The sequence below is a fragment of the Meles meles genome, chromosome 11 (genome assembly GCF_922984935.1).
Source record: "Meles meles chromosome 11, mMelMel3.1 paternal haplotype, whole genome shotgun sequence".
NCBI lineage: Eukaryota > Metazoa > Chordata > Mammalia > Carnivora > Mustelidae > Meles > Meles meles.
Window position 1 is genome coordinate 26,858,110 of NC_060076.1, and position 19,750 is coordinate 26,877,859.

Genomic DNA, 19,750 nt, shown 5'->3' on the forward strand with positions numbered 1-19,750 from the left:
TTTGGAATAAACGAATAGGTAGCATTTTACTTAAGAAATAAGAAGACTTTTTTAGTATTACAGATGACTTAATAAATCCAAAATTGAAAGGGAAAACATCGTTTTTTAAAACAAGGTTCTCCTATTTAAGTGGTTAGTTTAGGTTTTTTGGCTGATGTTTTAATACCTTTGAAAATTCTTCAGGTTCCTTTATATCTAATGACCGTGTTGCAAATTCTAATAGTTCTTCTGAGTTCTCCAAGGCATTATTACATTGACTGAGCTGACTCTAAAAAACAATAATAAATCTTTAAAATAAAATTTCCTATTTCCATTAGAACCTTAAATACATATTGTTAAAATGAACTTACAAATTTAATAGAAAAAACTGAACAAAAATATTTTAGAGAGCTATTAAAGTAACATATTCACTAGTCATATATGTAACAAATTTTAACTATCTTAACATATTGTACTTAACATCTTTCCATAATTTATTCAAAAGAGTTTAATTGCATACAGATATAGATATACTCATCACTTAAAAAACACAACAGAAAATAAAGCAATTATAAATAGTTCAGGTCAAATTAAAGATTTTTCTCAATCAGGGCTGTCAGAAATCTATCAACTATTTTTTTAACTGTAAACAATTTAAGTTATCAAAATAGTCCATCTGCAGAAAACATCCTCTATAAAGGGAGGCTAGGTTTCTTGATGATATTTAACAAATAAAACTAAAGTTTATGAATCAAGTTAAAGGTACATGCAGTTGAGCACAATTTTAGTAGTCCATTTATCATATTACTCAAGTAATACATACTGCCATAAATGCCAATTATAGTTTCCAAAATTGGATAACATAAGGAATCAAGTGCTAAGATTTCAAAAAGAATAAAGAAGACAGTAACTGTTGCAGTGATGTGCCCTGCCACTGTGATGTATTAATTTCACATACCAGTCTGTCTTACTCAGTTCTCTGTCACTCTCTATCATCTGTAGTCTAAAACTAAGCCCAGTCGTGCAGAAATATTGTTAGTGATACCTTTAAATGAAGAAACAGATCTATTTCTAAATTTTCTTAATGTACCCAAGATTCTTCTTCAGAATATTAATAGCTCTTTATTACTATCTTTTCCATATTCAAATCTACTTAGGTACCCCTTAAGATCGGCACTAAGGATAAACTATGGCTCATGTTATTGGTTTCTGGATGTGCCATATTTTTACTTTGAAAAGGAGAATAGTTTTGCCCTATCTTGGGTAAAATTATGTTTTCATGTGTTATTCTAAGAACCTAACCACAATTTCCTAAAAATACTACTATTCCTATAAGTAAAATTCCTATAAGTAAAAAACTACTATTCCTATAAGTAAAATTATCCAAAGAATAATTAGCAAACCATCATTTGAAATATTCCATTTGTATAAGAGCTTTATGAAAAGTTTGAGCAAAATCACTGAGAACAAAATGGTAGCTATAAATGGTCTACACAGGATCATTAGGGGACACTAAGTGAATGAAGTATTAAAATAAAAAATAACAAAAAGAATAAGGAATATATCTCAAGAAACTATTAAAGTGAAAGAATCCAATCTGAGGTCAAAATTTAAGATAAAATATCTTATTGTAAGAAAAGGCTACAGGCACACCTGAGTGGCTCAGTTGGTTAAGCATCTGCCTTTGGCTTCATGATCTCAGGGTCCTGGAATGAGCTCCATATCCTGACTCCCTGCTCAGTGGGGAGTGTGCTTCTCCCTCGCCCTTTGTCCCTCCCCCTGCTGGTGCACTCTCTCTCTCCCTCTCTCAAATAAAATCTTTATTTTAAAAAAAAGGAAAGAAAATGCTATGAATTTGCTTTCAAGAGGGAAAGTTTAAAAAAAGGGTACAAAGGAATACAATTTAAAGACCAATAACTTGTCAGTTATTTAGAGTAACTGATAAAATTTTAATGAAAACAACATCCTATCAGGTTTGTAAACCCAAAAGAAGAACAGAAATGTTCTACTGTCTCCAACTAAAGAAAATGGCACTGGTAGCCAAGTTGTGAATCTTTTTAATATTTGGTTTTTAAACTATTCCAATAAGGCCTTATGGTTTGAAATACCATTAGGCTGGTATCATCATAGCTTTTCCTTTGAATCATGAACACAACAATGAAGTTATTTCACTAAGCTTATATTAAAACAACTCAGTCTTACTTTATAGCCTACGGTCCCCTCAATATCTCTTCATCTCCCCAGATCACTATTCCTATGAAAAAATATTGCCAAAATTTTTGTGGCATTGAGAGGAAGTATTAAGAGTCATAAAAGGCAACCAGATGTAAGATTAAAAAAAAAAAAAAAGAAAACAAAAACAATGGAATCACTGGAAAAAATGAAGATCTCAAGTTTTCAAACAGGAAGAGAAAATGGTCCTAACATCCTTGCAGTCACCACTTTCAAAGAGTATTATCTCACACCCATTAAGATGGCTACTACCAAAAAATTTTAAAATATGGATGAATGGGTGATGTTGGTCAAAAAGTACAAATTCCCAGTTATAAAATAAGTCCTGGGTGTATAATGTACAGCACGGTGAAAAGAATTAATACTACATTGTAAATTTTGTAAAAGTAATTTCTAGGCCCACTGTGGGGCTTGAACTTATGACCAGAAGATCAAGAGTCGAATGCTCTACCAACTGAGCCAGCCAGGTGCCCCTACTGTATTGTATATTTAAACACTGCTGAGAAAGTAGAACTTATCAAACTCCACACCCACCAAACAAATAATCCAGTCAAGAAATGGGCCAAAGACATGGACAGACATTTCTCCAAAGAAGACATACAAATGGCCAACAGACACATGAAAAAATGCTCAAAACCAATTAGCATCAGAGAAAGGCAAATCAAAACCACAATGAGATACCACCTCATACCACTCAGAATGGCTAAAATTAACAACCCAGCAAACAAAAGATGTTGGTGAGAATGTGGAGAAAGCTCTTATGCTGTTGGTAGGAATGCAAACTGTGCGTTCATTTTCCAGAGTGCAGTAACCCTGGAAAACAGTATGGAGGTTCCTCAAAAAGTTAAAAACAGAACTACTCTATGACCCAGCAATTGCACTACTAGGTATCTACCCCAAAGTGACAAATGTAGTGATCTGAAGGGGCAACATGCACCCAAAGGTTTATAGCAAAAATGTCCATAATAGTCAAACTATGGAAAAATCCCAGATGTCCATCAACAAATGAGTGGATAAAGAACATGTGGAATACTACTCAGCCATCAAAAACAATGAAACCTTGCCATCTGTAATGATGTGAATGGAACTAGAGGGTATTATGCTGAGTGAAATGTCAGTCAAAGACAAATAACATGTGATTTCACTCATATGTGGAATTTAAGAAACAAAACAGATGAACATGGGGAAGGAAGGAAAAATATAGTAAGATGAAAATCGAGAGAGAGACAAATCATAAGGGACTCTTAACTATAGGAAACAAACGGAGAGATGCTGAAGGGGAAGTGAGTGGGGGAAAGGGATAATCAGGTGATGGGCATTAAGGAGGGTACCTGATATAACTAGCACTGGGTGTTATCTGCAACTGATGAATCACTAAATTTTACCTCTGAAACTGATGAAAAAAATTTATGACATACAATTTAAAGCAATTAATTTGTGAACAGTCTCAGAAAAAAAAGAGATCTTCAAAGTTCTCATCACAAAAAAAAAGTGTGTAACTATGCATGGTGATGGATGTCAACTAGACACTCTGGTGGTCATTTTGCAGTATGTATAAAAACTAAATTATTACACTGTACACCTAAAATGGACATAATGTTATAGGTCACATCGCCGTTTATTTTTTTTTTTAGATTTTATTTATTTGAGAAAGAGCGAAAGAGAGATCACAGAGGGAGAGAGAAAAGCAGACTCACTGCTGAGTGGAGAGCCTGAAACAGGGCTCAATCCCAGGACCCTGAGATCATGACCTGAGCCACAATACTGAATAATTGCACTTATATGAGGTATTTGGAATAATCAAAATCATGGAAACACACTGGTGGTTTGCCAGGTGGTGGGGTATGGCGGAAATAGGAAGTTGTTATTCAATGGGGATAATTTCAGTTTTAAAAGATAAAAAGTTCTAGAGATATGTTACACAACAATGTCAACAGAGTTAACCCACTACTGAACTGTACATTTAAAAATGATTACAAGGGGGAAATGCCTGGGTGGCTCAGTCATTTAAGCATCTGTCTTCAGCTCAGGTCATGATCCCAGGGTCCTGGGATCACCCACTTCTCCCTCTCCCACTCCCCCTGCTTGTGTTCCTTCTCACTGTGCCTCTCTCGTCAAATAAACAAACAAAATATTTAAATAAATAAAATTTAAAAAATAAAAACGATTACAAGGGACACCTGTGTGGCTCAGTTGTTTAAACATCTGCCTTCCGGCTCAGGTCATGATCCCAGGGTCCTAGGATAGAGTCCTGCATCAGGCTCCCTGCTCAGCAAGGAGCCTGCTTCTCTCTCTGCCTGCACTGTCCCTGCTTTTGCGCTCTCTCTGACAAATAAGTAAATAAAATCTTAAAAAAAAAAAAGGTTATTTTACAAGGGTAAATCTTGGGTTTTTATCACAATTAAGAAAAAACAAGACTGGGGCACCTGGGTGGCTCAGTGTGTTAAGCCTCTGCCTTCGGCTCAGGTCATGATCTTAGGGTCCTGGGATCAAGTCCCACATTGGGCTCTCTGCTCAGTGGGGAGCCTGCTTCCCCCTCTCTCTCTGCCTGACTCTCTGCCTATGTGTGACGTCTGTCAAATAAATAAATAAAATCTTTTTTTTTTAAGATTTTATTTATTTATTTGACAGAGAGAGATCACAAGTAGATAGAGAGGCAGGCAGAGAGAGAGAGAGAGAGAGGGAGGGAAGCAGGCTCCCTGCTGAGCAGAGAGCCCGATGCGGGACTCGATCCCAGGACCCTGAGATCATGACCTGAGCCGAAGGCAGCGGCTTAACCCACTGAGCCACCCAGGCGCCCCTAAATAAATAAAATCTTAAAAAAAAACCAAGATATATATAATCAAAGCAAAGTTAATAATCATTTTCTATAAGATAAAAGTAGTTATTCACAGAAATTCACTGATTTTTTTTCCTGTCAGTAAATCAAGTATTAAATAGACTAAAATTATTCATATTTAAATATGTTGTATGAACTCACCTGTAACTCCTGTGATTTACGAGCTTGTTCCTGTTTGATACTGTTAATCATACTTTCTTTCACCTCATCCAAAATAGAATATAAACTATCAAATTCTTCATCTAATTCCGAAAGTACATTAGAAGAATTTTCCTGTTTAATAAGCAAAACAATGATTTTACTGGAGCTGTCAAACATTAGAAAACTAAAAGATATGCTTATCAAAGGAGAGAATATATTCACAGTATAAACTACCTCAGGCTAAAATCATATAAACAACAAAATTCTAGTATGTGACATAAGCTTTAAAAACAGGTAAATCCTAGAAGCTGGCTGCTAATGCTGACAGCACTATCTCCATTATGTTGAGTTAAGCAGCTTTTTTATAGACTAGCCCATATTCTTTTTACCTTTTAGACACTGTTTCTGCAGGACAATGTGAAAGGTTTAAAGGTTGCCGACTTGTCCAGACCTTCAGGTTCCAAGGCAGACCCTAAGCCAGTAGTTCTCAACCTTTGTCGTACATCAGAATCATCTATGATGCATTTTAATAAAATAATCAAGATTTTGATTCCATAACTGAAGAACGATATGTGCTAATTTTGTGAAATCTTAAAATCTTTTAGGTTGTCTGAAGCAGTGCGTTTACATAAGATATACAGAACTTTAAAGACCAAGCAATTCCTTACTGGACCTAAGAGATTTATCAAACACTGAATCTGAGTGCTCAAAGGAACCTCAGAAGTCATCTACTGACTAGAATTTGTAGTCAAACTACTAAATTTCAGGAATTAAAATACAGAAAAGTGACTTGCCTAAAGCCACACAACTAGTTCTTAGAGGTATAACCAATAAAGCATTTCAAGTCTGCTGACTTCCCAGTTCCTTACTGCCTCAATTAAGCAAGATACTGCTATTTGAACAATAACTTAAAACATCTGTGAAATCTCTAGATAAGCAATATCCACACTTGCAGCAATTATGAGACAGAAGAAACTATGTTAGGTGTTTTTCAACTTAGATGAATCATTCAATTAAGAGAATTGGCACTGGTTAAGAAAACTAGTATGTACAATCTACTGCAATAACATAAACCAAACTTTCGCTTATAATTTTTATAGAAGCCAGACTCACCTCACTGAAGTCTTACCAAAAGTGGTGTAAATCATTTTAGTAATTGATTTACAGTGATAAAGAACAAGTTGCAGCAACAGAAACGTGCAGTCTGGTAGGCAAAGGACCTATGTCAAATCTCGCATTAACTACTTAGTACCAGTGTGACCTTACACAAGCCACTTAAATTCCTGGACCTCAGTTTACTCATGTATAAAAAGAGAATGGATTAATCCTCAATAACCAATTGGCACATCCTCACAGTCTCTTGCCTACTACCTCTTATGCTCCCAACTCCAGTGATAAGACTGTAGCTAAATGCCCCCTCTATTTTTTTTTTCTGGATTCTAAGGTAGAGTACTAATAATTTATTAATCAGAGAAATAGTTTGGGCTAGCTCATGGTCTATTTTTCCAGATGTCAAACGTGATGATTCCCTTATATATAGATCAAGAGCCTTAACACAACTAGCATTGCTTATTTAAAGAAAGTGGATTCATGTATTCGCCAAATTTTCCAGTAAAATAGTTTGGGAAAGACAGTTAAGTGGTGAAGATCTTAATCAACTAACTTCGATTATAACAAATTCAGAAGTAAATGAAATACAAGGACCATAAGGTTTACCAGGCCAAGATTCAGGCAATAACCTAGATTCAAACAAAAACCATAGGAAAGGATTTACTGTCTACAAGTGTCCTATAAATCTTCTGTTTATTTTACCAAAAAGTGACCACTAAATTCAGTAAGGCATATTCATCAACATTTGATTATATACAGTATGGATTATCTGCCCAAAGCTGGGACCATTTCCTTAAGTATTCCTCTTTCTCAATTTTATTTTTTTTTATTTTTTTTATTTTTTATTTTTTACTTTTATTTTTACTTTCTTCCAGTTCTACAAGCAGACTTTTTACTATCCACGTTTTCCTTCCACTATTTATTATAAAAGAAACAGCTTCCTAGAAAAAATAGAATTTGCTCTTAATTAGAATTACGAAAGACAAATCTACAATGGAAAGGGTGAAACGTGAGCACTATAATATTCCCGACCAATACTATTGCTAAGTTTTCTTCTTTCCTTACTATCTCTTTCCATTGATAATACAAAAAAAGGAAGGAAAACATTTTTATTTATCTACCACTTAAAAACCTTACTCTCAGGGCATGTGCCTGGGTGGCTCAGTTGGTTAAGCATCTGCCTTCAACTCAGGTCATGACCCCGGGTCCTGAGATCAAGCCCCGCATCAGACTCCCTTCTCACCCAGGAGTCTGCTTCTCCCTCTCCTTCTGTCCCTCCCCTCCACCTGTGTGCATGCTCAAAAGACATGCATTTAAACAAAGAAATAAGTAAAATAAAAACCTTACTCTCACCTCCTTTAATTTATAATCTAGAGTTGATATATTTATACTTTTGATCTGACCCAACAATCATTCATTGCAACACAGTCCTGAAACATTTTAAAAAAGATTAATACCTGAACTCCCTTTAGTGTTTGATTTAGTGTGTCAATAAAGTTCTGAATTTCATCATTTTTATTTGCCAGGGTTGAAATGATCCTTTGTAGAGCTTCCTAGGATTAAAACAAGAAAAACACTTAGCATTATGATATTTTTAATAAGAGAATTATAAACCATAACAACTTTCTAAACAAACCATACATTATATAAGAGGAGATAAATTGCCAAAGGCCTATAATTACAAAAGACAGGATATGTATTTGTGCTATTTTACAAACCTCTTATTCCTAGTGTACAATTTAATCACCACCATACCATTCATATTGAAGATGATCCGTATTATTTAATACCAAAAGTATTATTTTAGGTCATAGGGCCAGGGCCAAAGAATAAAATCAAATCCTTAAATGCTGCAAAAACAAATGGAGCTTTCTTTTTTTTTTTTTCACAATTAATTTTTTTTTATTTGTTTATTTTCAGCGTAACAGTGTTCATTGTTATTGCACCACACCCCAAATGGAGCTTTCTAATAGGATATGAGGAAGAAAAACAAGGAAGCACTAAAAGTTGACACTTTATAAAATTAAAAAACATTTTAGAAACACAAAAGTAGATAAAAAATTTGTAGCTAAAATTATAATATTCACTGCAATATTTAACAGATGCTATAAAACCATAAAAGTAATTTCAGCAGCAAATACTTCATACTTTTTGATAGTGCTTCCTATTTAAATAAAACACTTGGTTATTTAATCTTCTCATACTCTCTAGTTCAGTGCTGTATAATAAGATATTCTGCTATGATGGACATATCATATCCTATATAGACTGTCCAAATTGGCAGTCAATAGCTATATGAAACTAATGAGCTCCTGAAATGTAGACAGAACTGAGGAACTGAGTTTACTGTTTTTAACTTTAATTATTTTCACTTTTTATAGCCACGTGTGACAAGTACTGTCTTACTGGACAGCATAAGTCTAGTTGTTCAGTAACTCTTCATGGGTAATAATAGCAAAATCCATACAAGGTACTTGTACTCAGTAAAAATCAAATGCAAGTACTTTCACTTTATAATTTTCTCAGAAGCCCAAGCCTTGTTTCTCTAAGCACTTACAAGTGTAAATATTTTAATAATGTCCTATAAGACTTTATGATGAGTTCTTCTCAAAATATAATCTGATATCAATAAAGGGCTATATGTAAAGAGCTCCAAAAATAAACTCATAAAGGGATAACATTTTAATAAGTATTCACAAGGCATTATAGTAGCAAAAATTTAAAAGTAATCACAACAGTTCTCATTTAATTCTCACAAGAATCCCTGGAGATCGGAGATATCAACATCATCCCTGAGGCTGCCTAGGGCTCTCTGCTATATTCACTTACCTTTATTATTTCTTCTCATCCTCACTGCTGGTAGTATTTTATTATTTTTTATTTTTTATTTGACAGACAGAGATCACAAGTAGGCAGAGATGCAGGCAGAGAGAGAGGAGGGAGCAGGCTCCCTGCCAAGCAGAGAGCCCGATGTGGGGCTCGATCCCAGGACCCTGAGATCATGACCTGAGCCGAAGGCAAAGGCTTTAACCCACTGAGCCACCCAGGTGCCCCTGCTGGTGGTATTTTCATACAATACAATGAAATTATGCTATGACAGAAGATCAACACCAAGAGTTAGTGTTTAGCCTGTTGGTGTTCCTCACAGAAACAGATGCACCAAGATTTGAACACAAAACAACTAGCAGAGGGGCAAAATGAAGCTGAGACTTGAGGCAGGAGTGGGCACAGTTCTAGGAGCAAGAATGGTAGTACAGAGATGCAGAAACAGAGGACAAAGGACTTAAGAGTATTCCAGTTATTCATCCAAGGTAGGTTCTATATATATTTAAAAACACAATGGAAGAGTAAAAGTGGTTCTGCACAATTACTGGACTGTGTAGAGTAAGCTTCAATCAAGACTGGGCTCTTTCTGGGACACAAGGCGGCTCAGTCAGTTGAGCATCTGACTAGATTTCAGCTCAGGTTATGATCTTGGGGTCATGAAAACGAGCTCCAGGTTGGGCTCAGTATGAGTCTGCTTGGGATTCTCTCTCCCCCTTTCCCTCTGCCCCCGATTCTTGCTCTCATTGCTTGCTCTCTCTCTCTAAAAAAAATAAATAGATCTTTAAAAAAGAAAAGAAGAGACTGGGCTCTTTTTGGTAAATGGACTATAGCTGCCTCCCCTTTTATCCCTCCTAATGTCAGGGCCACATCTGTATGGTACAGATGAGAAAATGGTAGAAACTGCTAGGAAGGTAAAAATTATGCTCAGTCTGCCTCCAAAATCCATGCTGTTTACCTCTTTAGAATACTGTCTCTAAGTCTAACCAATTTGCCCATCATATGAAATAGCCATACAATAAATTATATATTCTTTTAAAATTTTCGTTTGCTAAGACTCTTTGTGACATACAAAATGGTCAGAATTCCCATAACAGAAAATCACTGCTTGAGGTTAAACTCTGTCCAGTACTAAGCATACTTGTGAACTTTAAGGTAAAAAAGAAGAGTCTTCTAGTAGAGATTTTATCCCATAGAGTTAGGCCCAATGAATTCAACTCAATAACTAAATTTCAATTACCAGGATATATGCGAATACAATAAACATTGAAGGAAATTTCACAAAGGAACTGTAAAGCATTGGTATATAAAAAAGGTACAACTAGTTCAGAGCCAAAACAAAACAAACAAAAAAACCCCCAAAAACCTCCCTAGTACAAAACAGCTTTCCACTTTCATTTTTTGTCTAAATTTAGTAGCAAACTCTATTTTGGGAATTCTGCAGCAAAAATTCTTTGGAGATAGCTAACGCCTATTTGTCTCAGCTAGGTAACCTCTAAGTCCAAACATTTTAATGAGAAACCTCCTACCACTTTAAAGTTCCCTGCTATTTACTGGGTAGAGTCAAAAACATCTAAACGCTCTAATGTTTATTAAGTTTTCAAGCTAAATCCTTTATACTTCTAAGAATTACCTACTTACTGGGGATGCCCCAGTGGCTTAGTTGGTTAAGCATCTGCCTTCAGCTCAGGTCATGATCCCAGGGGGAGTTGGCTCTCCCTCTGCCCTTTCCTCCACTCGTTCTCGTCTCTCTCTCTCTCTCTCAGATAAATAAAAGCTTTAAAAAAAAAGTTACCCACCTACTGAAAGTCATTAGACTCTGTTCTCACAGTAATGTTAGAGGAAAGAATACAGCCTTTATCAACTGCAACATTCAACGGGCATAAGTGAGGGCCAAACAGTAGTCGCATCAAAAAAGTAAAACAGGTGAAGTTAATTTGAATATTTTACTTAACGCAGCTGATCCAAAATATTATTCCAACATGTAATCAAAATTTAACAATTACTGAATTCCTTTTATCCTTCCTTTTTAGTACTAGGTCTTCAAAATTTGATGTGCATTTTACACTTAACACTAAGTACATCTCAATTCAAATGAGTCACATTTCCAGAGCCCAGTAACCAAATGGAGCTCAAAGCTACCATACTGGACAAGAGTCCATCCAAATAGTCCATATATTTCTAAGACTGGGGACAAGGCAAAGATCCTATATAGATCTGCTTACTTAATAAAAGCTTTCTGAATTTTTTCTCGGAATACCAGAATTTCTATATATGTTTACCATATGCTAGATTCCTGCATTGTAATAGCTGTATGTGTATATAAGCTAAAATGTTACAATCAAATTCCTTTATCAGAATTTCACTAATTTCTCAGTTTTTCTTTATGTAAATATTATCTTTCCATATTATTATACGGAAAAATATTATAATATTACCACCTCTCAAAAACAAACAAACAAAACCCCAATGCATAAGCAACTCTTCTTCTGGGATCCCACTAATACCATAACAAGAGATAGCTACTCTTCTCTCCTGTAAAACTTATACTGTTCATTAGTTTTGGTTGGAAAAAACTTATCCATAACTTATCCATATCAAGGTTGATATCCGACAAAAACAAAGCTGCCCTGAAGACAGCTTATACAAACTTAAAGAATCACCAGGCTCCTTCACGTACAGTATTGCTCCATACTTCCAAGATATAATATCCTGAGATTACAGTTAATCTTATGGTAAAGACTATTTAAAAAATTTAATGGTAAAGACTATTCCCCTTTGGGACGCCTGGGTGGCTCAGTTGGTTAAGCCTCTGCCTTCGGCTCAGGTCTTGATCCTGGGGTCCTGGGATCGAGTCCCGTATCAGGCTCCTTGCTCGGCAGGGAGCCTGCTTCCTCCTCTCTCTCTGCCTGCCTCTCTGCCTGCTTGTGTGTACTCTCTCTGTCTGACAAATAAATAAAATCTTAAAAAAAAAAGTGAAATATTAAAAAAAAAGACTATTCCCCTTTAATTCATTCAAAATTCTGCTATTACCAGAAAATGAAAAATGATCTTTCTTAATCTGTATTGGCCCATGAAGTGTTAATAGCAATATTTCTGGAAAGAAACCCTACGATCTGTGTAGTAAAGCTTTTGGGGTAATGGTATTCCATATGAATTACCTAAGGCTTTAAAAATACCATACTCGGAGGCGCCTGGGTGGCTCAGTGGGTTAAAAGTACCATACTCCCCCAGAAACTGGTGGGGAAGGAAAGGTCTTTAAAGGCTGATATAGTAGTTCAGGGGAGCATCATCTCATTCTTTGAAGAGAAAATGGTTTATGACTCACATTTTGCACCTCACTGGGAGTTCTAGTACAGACTGAGGGTCCACCACAGAACACCTACAAAAAGGGCCCACATCCTAAGAAAGACAGCTTACCTTACTGCCAAAGTAACAAAGACTGAAGTCTGAGATTCTCAGGGTGGGGGTGTTACTTCAATCTCTAGATAGGGAGCACTTTGGAGCCTTTGCTAAAATATAAACCACTGAGATGCTATACAAATAGACAAGACAGCTATAGAGGGCTTTGGAGCCTCAGCATTTATGGTGACCTGTATTTTAGCAGCTACCAAATGTATTAGAAAACATGGCTGTAGTGGGACACCTGGGTGACTCGGTGAGTTAAGTGTCTGCCTTCGGCTCAGGTCATGATCTCCAGTTCCTGGGACTGAGCCCCATATGGGGGCTCCTTGCTCCGCAGGGAGTCTGCTTCTCCCTCTCCCTCTGCCCCTGTCTTGTGCTCACTCTCTCACACGCTCTCAATCTCAGATAAACAAATAAAATCTTAAGGAAAAAAAAAAAGAAAGAAAGAAAAAGGAAAGAAAACATGGCTGCAGAGGAAGCAATCATCCAGATGACTAAGAGTCGGAACCCAAAGCACCCGATGGGACCTTGGTAGCTAATACGGATAACGTGCTGCCTCTACCCTAAGCTTTTCTAAGAAGAAAAATGGGAGGTATCCTGAAAGTTTGCAAGGATAGATTGCTGAAGGGCTCCAGAACCTCTGAAGGCACTTGCCCTTTAATCTGGAGAGAATGAGCAATTGCAAAAGACTAATTAAGAATTCACATTTAGTATTCTCCTATAGTGGAAGTTCATCAGGAAGGGATGAGAAATAAATTATCAAGGGGACCAGGGTTTCAACCATTCTGGTCCTCAGAAGAACAGGTACTGGCTAAACTACAGGTGAAAATGACATGAAGACAGAAAGAACTAAGGAACTTGGAGCTGAGCAGAACTGGAAAATAAATTACAAGTAACCAAAATATTTAAGTACCCAAACTTATAGAACTATAAAACTAAAAACTTATAAACTATAAAACTTAAAAAACTTATAAAAACTAAAGAATTAGGATTCCATAAACTGAGTTCTGAAACTTTTTTTTTTAATATTTTTATTTATTTATTTGTCAGAGAGAGAGGACCGAGAGCAAGCACAGGCAGACAAAGTGGCAGGCAGAGGCAAAGAGAGAAGCAGACTCCCTGCCGAGCAAGGAGTCGGACATGTGACTCGATCCCAGGACGCTGGGATCATGACCTGAGCAAAGGCAGATGCTTAACCAACTGAGCCACCCAGGTGTCCCTGAGTTCTGAAACTTAACCCCAGCTTGTGTATGTGCTAAGAGGCTGAAGTTTCTGTAGTGGAAGGACTTAGAGAAGAAGTATATATAGGGATAATGTGTACCTAATATAAGAGGTATGCAACAGGAGGCTAATTGAATAGGTATCAAATCCAACATAATTTTGTTAAAGTTTTTCTAAATATGGCAGGCAACATGCCAGGGCAGGATATCTATATTCAGAAACTTAAAGAAAGAGACAGGAAAGAATTAAAAGATACCATGATGCTTTTGCGTTTTGTACCCCTGTTTATCCCTTTCGGGCCTCCACAATTAATCAATAGTTTTTATAATGGAGACACAGTAATGATAAAGAAGTTGAGGAGGAAGCACAAAGCCAAAAGCTCCAAGGAATGTAACATAAGCTGCGCACAATTAGTGCACCAGTAGATATAGGGCATCTCCTCTGAGCTCCAGACCGTTTTCATCCAACTGCTTACTTGGAATCTCCACTTGGATATCTCACAAGCACTTCAAAACTCAGAATCTCATAATGTCTCCTACTAAATCTGAGTGCTTCTCTAGTGGTGTTCTCTGCAAATGGCGATACTAACCACAAAATCAGAAACCCAGGCCACCATCATTACACCCTCTCCTTTCATTTGTACTCTATGCGTAATCACCAAGTCCTGTGGATTTTGCCTCCTAAACAGTTCTATAATCATTACGAGTATCTTAGTACAAGTCATTATCATGTCTGACCTTATACTCTTGTAAAACTTAACTGGCTTGTGATCCATTCTTTCTCCCCAATAATCAGTTCTGTATACTGCAGCTAGAATATGATAGCATCACTCTTCCTGCTTAATAGCTGATCTTCAATGGCTTTCCACTGGTCCTTGGATTAAAACTGAGAATCTTTAACATGACCTGTTAACATGACCTTACATAATCTGTAAAACCCTGCATGATCTTCCCACTGCCTACCTCTCCTGCTTCAACTCACACCAGATTTCCTCATCCTTGCTGCAGTCCAGCTGCAGTAGCTCTATTTCTAACATGCCTTGTTTCCCACCTGGGAACTCTCACACTATCAGTTCCTCTGCCTATTAAACACTGTTCTAAGACATATACACGATGTATCATTAAAAGAAGTTCCATTATTAAGACAAGTTCCAAAAAGGTATTTATGAAATGAGTTCACTGTGATATATATTAGCCTCAGTTATTATCAAATCCTGATGATGGAGGAGGACATCTGCTCTGTGGGATTCTATCAATGAGAAAGGATGCCTCAAGGGTCTCAGATTTCATCTCAGACCTCCAGTATCCCATTACCTTAAAATAAATTATAGTGTGCAAGACTTCTGATGGCTATGACTAAGAGTTCTAGGTGATATAGGTCTGAAGATATGCTTTGCCAAATACCAATTCTGCCAGATCACAGTAAAATATAAAGGACATATGTCTCCAAAGGAAGGTGCACAGGCAATCTCAGCCATTATTCTTTGGTCAAGAACCACAGTTACCAGGATCTCAAAAATAATACTATATGAGGATTGAGCCTGCCAATTTCTTGACTAGGGAGATAGGCTAAGGTAAGTGTTATGCTAACAAAAACAAAAACAAAAGAGTAAGGGGGGGGGGAGTATACACCCCAGCCAAGCGCAACTGCAATCATTCCCACGGAATGGATCAAAATGGATGTACAAAGCATGAGGTACCCTCGTCAAAGGAGCATAGCTTAATACTATGCTTATAGTCACAATAAATCATGTGAAGTAAAAGCACAATAGTCTCTGAGCAAAATAATAAATAACACTTTTATACTCTTAAGAGCCAAGCATCATTTTAAGCCCTTTACATATATTAATTCATTTAAGCTTCTCAAGAATCCTATGAAGTAAGACACTATTATTATCCCCATTTTCTAATTTGAAAGCTGAGGTACAGAGAGGTTAAATGATAGTTTGCCCATGATCTCAGTGCTAAAATGTGGCAGCCTGCATTCAAATTAAAGCAGTCTGACTTCTGAGACACTGTACTACCTGAAAATAAAGATCTGAGGTATATGAAAAGACTATCTAAGGACACCGAAAAGACTAAGATTTTACCTCAAGATTGTAAAAACCAGAAGAGTTCAGCAGATTTTTAACATGTACCACCCTGCCAGATCCAAGGTCAACAAAAACAGCTTACTGCAGGTGTATCATCTTTTAAGTGTTAAGAACATGATGAATTCCAACATTAGAAATGGCATGGTTCTACTGGCTTTAGCTTAATATATATAAAGATGGCAAAGTTGAATGTTGAGTCTTAATTTTGCTGCATCCAACAAAAAACTGCCAACTTGGTTACTTACTTGAAAACTATCAGTGCAACCAGCCCCTGAAATTATGGTGCAGAATCCCTGTTCTTAGAACCAGTGACAGAAAACCATTATACCCAAGTTTATATGCTAGTCTCAATTGAGGCCCTCAATGACCATGCGCTCATAATTAGAGAAATACCATATGTGTTTCCCACCAGCATCTACTCACATCAAGAGATTTCTGACTCAAACTCTACATTAGTATTCCAGACTGCTGAAATACACAAATCTAGAATCCACTGCAAGTATCACTAGTGAATCTACAATTTAAGAGGGTCAAACTATTCTTATGGTCATTTCAGTAGTATTCACTAAGCACCTTCTATGTGCCAGGAACTGTGCTAAACCATCAACATGGGGTATCTTTTTAATCATCACAACAGATTTTTTTTTTTAAGATTTTATTTATTTGACAGAGAGAGACAGCGAGAGAGGGAATACAAGCAGGGGGAGTGGGAGGGGAAGAAGCAGGCTTCCCACTGAGCAGGGAGCCTGATGCAACCTTCGATCCCAGGACTCTGGGATCATGACCTAAGCCAAAGGCAGATGCTTAACGACTGAGCCATCCAGGCTCCCCACAACAGATTTTTAAAAAGTAGTATCAGTGAGGTGCCTGGGTGGCTCAGTGGGTTAAGCCTCTGCCTTCGGCTCAAGTCATGATCCCAGGGTCCTGGGATTGAGCCCCGCATTGGGCTCTCTGCTCGGCGGAGAGCCTGCTTCCTCCTCTCTCTCTCTCTGCCTGCCTCTCTACCTACTTGTGATCTCTGTCAAATAAATAAATAAAATCTTAAAAATAAATAAGTAAATAAATAAAATAAAAAATAAAAAATCAATCTTTGCATTTTATGGTTGAAGAAAAGGAAGGTTAGAGAAGTTAAGAAATTTTCTTAGATCACACAACTATCAAGTAGTCATCACAGTTCAAATCTAAGAAGCTACCTATACTTTTACACTACTCTAGGGTGCTTATACTGCCAGAGTGTACAAAACAAGCATAAGGTTCTTGCAATCAGAGCAAAGGGACCAATGCAACCAGGAGAGAGCATTTCTGGAAAATATCCTAATGCCACCAGGAATGATGCCACTTGCATCACACCACACCATAGACTTCCTGTTTGAATTAAGTAATAAGAGTTAAAATCCAGAAAGTTCTATCCAGCTGATAAGCTAAACAACCAGAATCTCACCAGCTCACCACAGCTCTGGCAACACAAAGAAGAGTATTTGCTCAGATATTATGTGAAGAGCTGAAAATGGAGAATTATAGATTGCTGAGGAATTCAGGAATCTGATTACCACAAATAGCTAGAGACTAGAGACAAATAGCTAGAGACTGCTTCCTCCCCCACCTCTCTGCCTGCCTCTCTGCCCACTTGTGATCTCTGTCAAATAAATAAATAAAATCTTAAAAAAAAAAAGGAAAAAGGAAAAAAAAGTAGGCTATTAGTAGTTAAGTTTTGAGGGAGTCAACATTTATATGCATATTCTCAACTGTGTCAGGGGCACATCACCACACCTAATCCCTGTGTTGTTCAAGGGTCAACTGTTATTTCCAATTTTTTTAAACTGCCAAGTTCAATAAAAAAATGAACACATCTGTATTTAAATATAGTGATCAAGAGTATATCACTATGGTTCTTTGAAGAGGGTATCTTATGCCTGTACATCCCAGATTACTTTGATCCATTCCATGGGAATGACTGCAGTTGCGTTTGGATAGGGTATTTAAAACTCAACGTATATCTTCCTGTTCGCAGCTCTACTTTAGAGAGCTAAGACCCTCCTTCAAAAACAAAAAAGAGCAGGAGAGAGGGGATACAGATACACACACACACACACACACACACACGAAAAATGAAGATTATATCAGGGCATCAAGACAGACCAAATTCCAGAGTTTTATATTAATCATGTTCTATTACTTTCTATCAATGATTTTTCCTAGATTTAATTAGCTTCTTTAAAAAAACAAACAAACAAACAAACAAAAACTATTTTATAGGGGCACCGGGATGGCTCAGTGGGTTAAGCATCTACCTTCAGCTCAAGTCATGATCCCAGAGTTCTGGGATTCAGCCCAAGATTAAGCTCCTTTGTCAGCAGGGACTCTGCTTCTCCCTCTCACTCTGCCCCTCCCTATGCTCATATGCACATGCACGAGCGGTCTCTCTCTCTGAGAGAAATAAGCAAAATCTTTAAAAAACAACAACAACAACACCACTATAGGGATTCATTCCTATTAATATCTCAAATTTTAATTAATCATATCACCATTAAAGACAAAGGATTCAGGAAAGAAGAGTGGTAATGAAAAAGGCTTGGGTCGTGAAGAAAGACGGGTCTTGAATGCAGACTACCGCTTGCTGTGCAACCCTGAAGAAGTCAGTTAGCTTCTGAGTTTGGTTTTCTAGATAGATGTGCAACTGGAATAAGTTATCATGAGAGTTTAAAGCAATCTAACACAATAAAGCAATTGAACACAATAGTGGATGCAGAACACTACTCAAATTTCATTTTTCTTTCTTCTCTTCGGGAAATATATTTTTTTGACTGAGAAGAGGAAGTAATTTTGGAACATGAAAATGGTTGATTGTCTGGATACGATGGAGGTCTCTGAATTGCTAAGGAACAATATGAAGGAAAAGAAGAGCAAATACCAGAGTAGAGGAGGAAACTGGGATAAGGAAAGCCATGTGTAGACCACTACTTGCTACAGCCTGTCGTGTTTTAAAACTCCCCCTATTCAGTTCAATCTCCCCAATCTACAATTGTCCCTTCTTGCAAAGTCAACCCTCACCTTCTACTTTCCAAATAGCAAGTAAAGAAAATGCAGGAAAAAGTAGGATAAATCCAACAATTTACAATGCATGCTCTTGACAACATCCCTCCTCTGGGCTGGCCCTTCCTTTCCACCTTTATTATTCCTACAGCATGTACCTTTCCTAGAAACAGCAACCCCTATGAATACAAATGATCTCCTTTCCAAAACCTTAACCTATCAAATTCTAAGGGCCAAGATTCTAGAAAGGTATAAACGTCTGTTGTTTCCTTCGTTTCTTTGACCATACTTGCATTTAATCAGGTACAGAAACCTTTGGGATTTTATCTTAAAACCACTTAAGGACATAATCAAAAGGTTTGAGTATCAAACAAAGCCACCTATCCATAACACATCCTGTTCGCAAAAAAGTGTCCCAGAAACTCGATATAAACAAAATCCTTCTGTTTATTTCTAGGAGATAATACTGTGGTTTTCTGTATCCAACAGTATGCCTTACACACCCAAGGCAATTATGTTTTCTTCCTCTACTCAAACAGAGCATCTGTTGCTAACACAACACTGAAGTCCAAGTTATTTTCACAGACAAAAAAGCAGCTGGTCAAGCTAATCCATCTGCTGACTAGCCACCATCAAGCTTCTGTAAGACTGTCCAGTTAACTTAACCCCTATTGTCAGACTGCATGAGTCAGAACTCCCAATCCTCTTTCAATAAGGATTCAACAAATCTTCTTTGACACCACCATTTGAAATCACTTATTACAGATACAAAAACAGAAAACATATTTTAAAACTTAAGGGCAAAGGTTAAAAATGGTAGATTGGATTAGAAAAATAGTTACACAAATTATCAACAAAAGGAAAAAGTTATTTTG

At 36.9% G+C, this 19,750-nt stretch overlaps 1 protein-coding gene across 4 annotated transcripts in view; it reads right to left on the reverse strand.

Annotated features, from left to right (window-relative positions):
* FSD1L (fibronectin type III and SPRY domain containing 1 like) overlaps window positions 1-19,750 on the reverse strand; it is a 65,626-nt gene that overhangs the window by 43,508 nt on the left and 2,368 nt on the right. For all 4 annotated transcript variants that reach the window (XM_046023522.1, XM_046023521.1, XM_046023520.1 and 1 more), the window contains exons 2-4: window positions 7,759-7,854; window positions 5,192-5,323; window positions 167-268 (exon numbers count right to left, since the gene is read on the reverse strand). In XM_046023522.1, coding sequence (XP_045879478.1) covers window positions 167-268; window positions 5,192-5,323; window positions 7,759-7,854 — 330 coding nt within the window. The remainder of the gene's footprint in view (window positions 1-166; window positions 269-5,191; window positions 5,324-7,758; window positions 7,855-19,750) is intronic.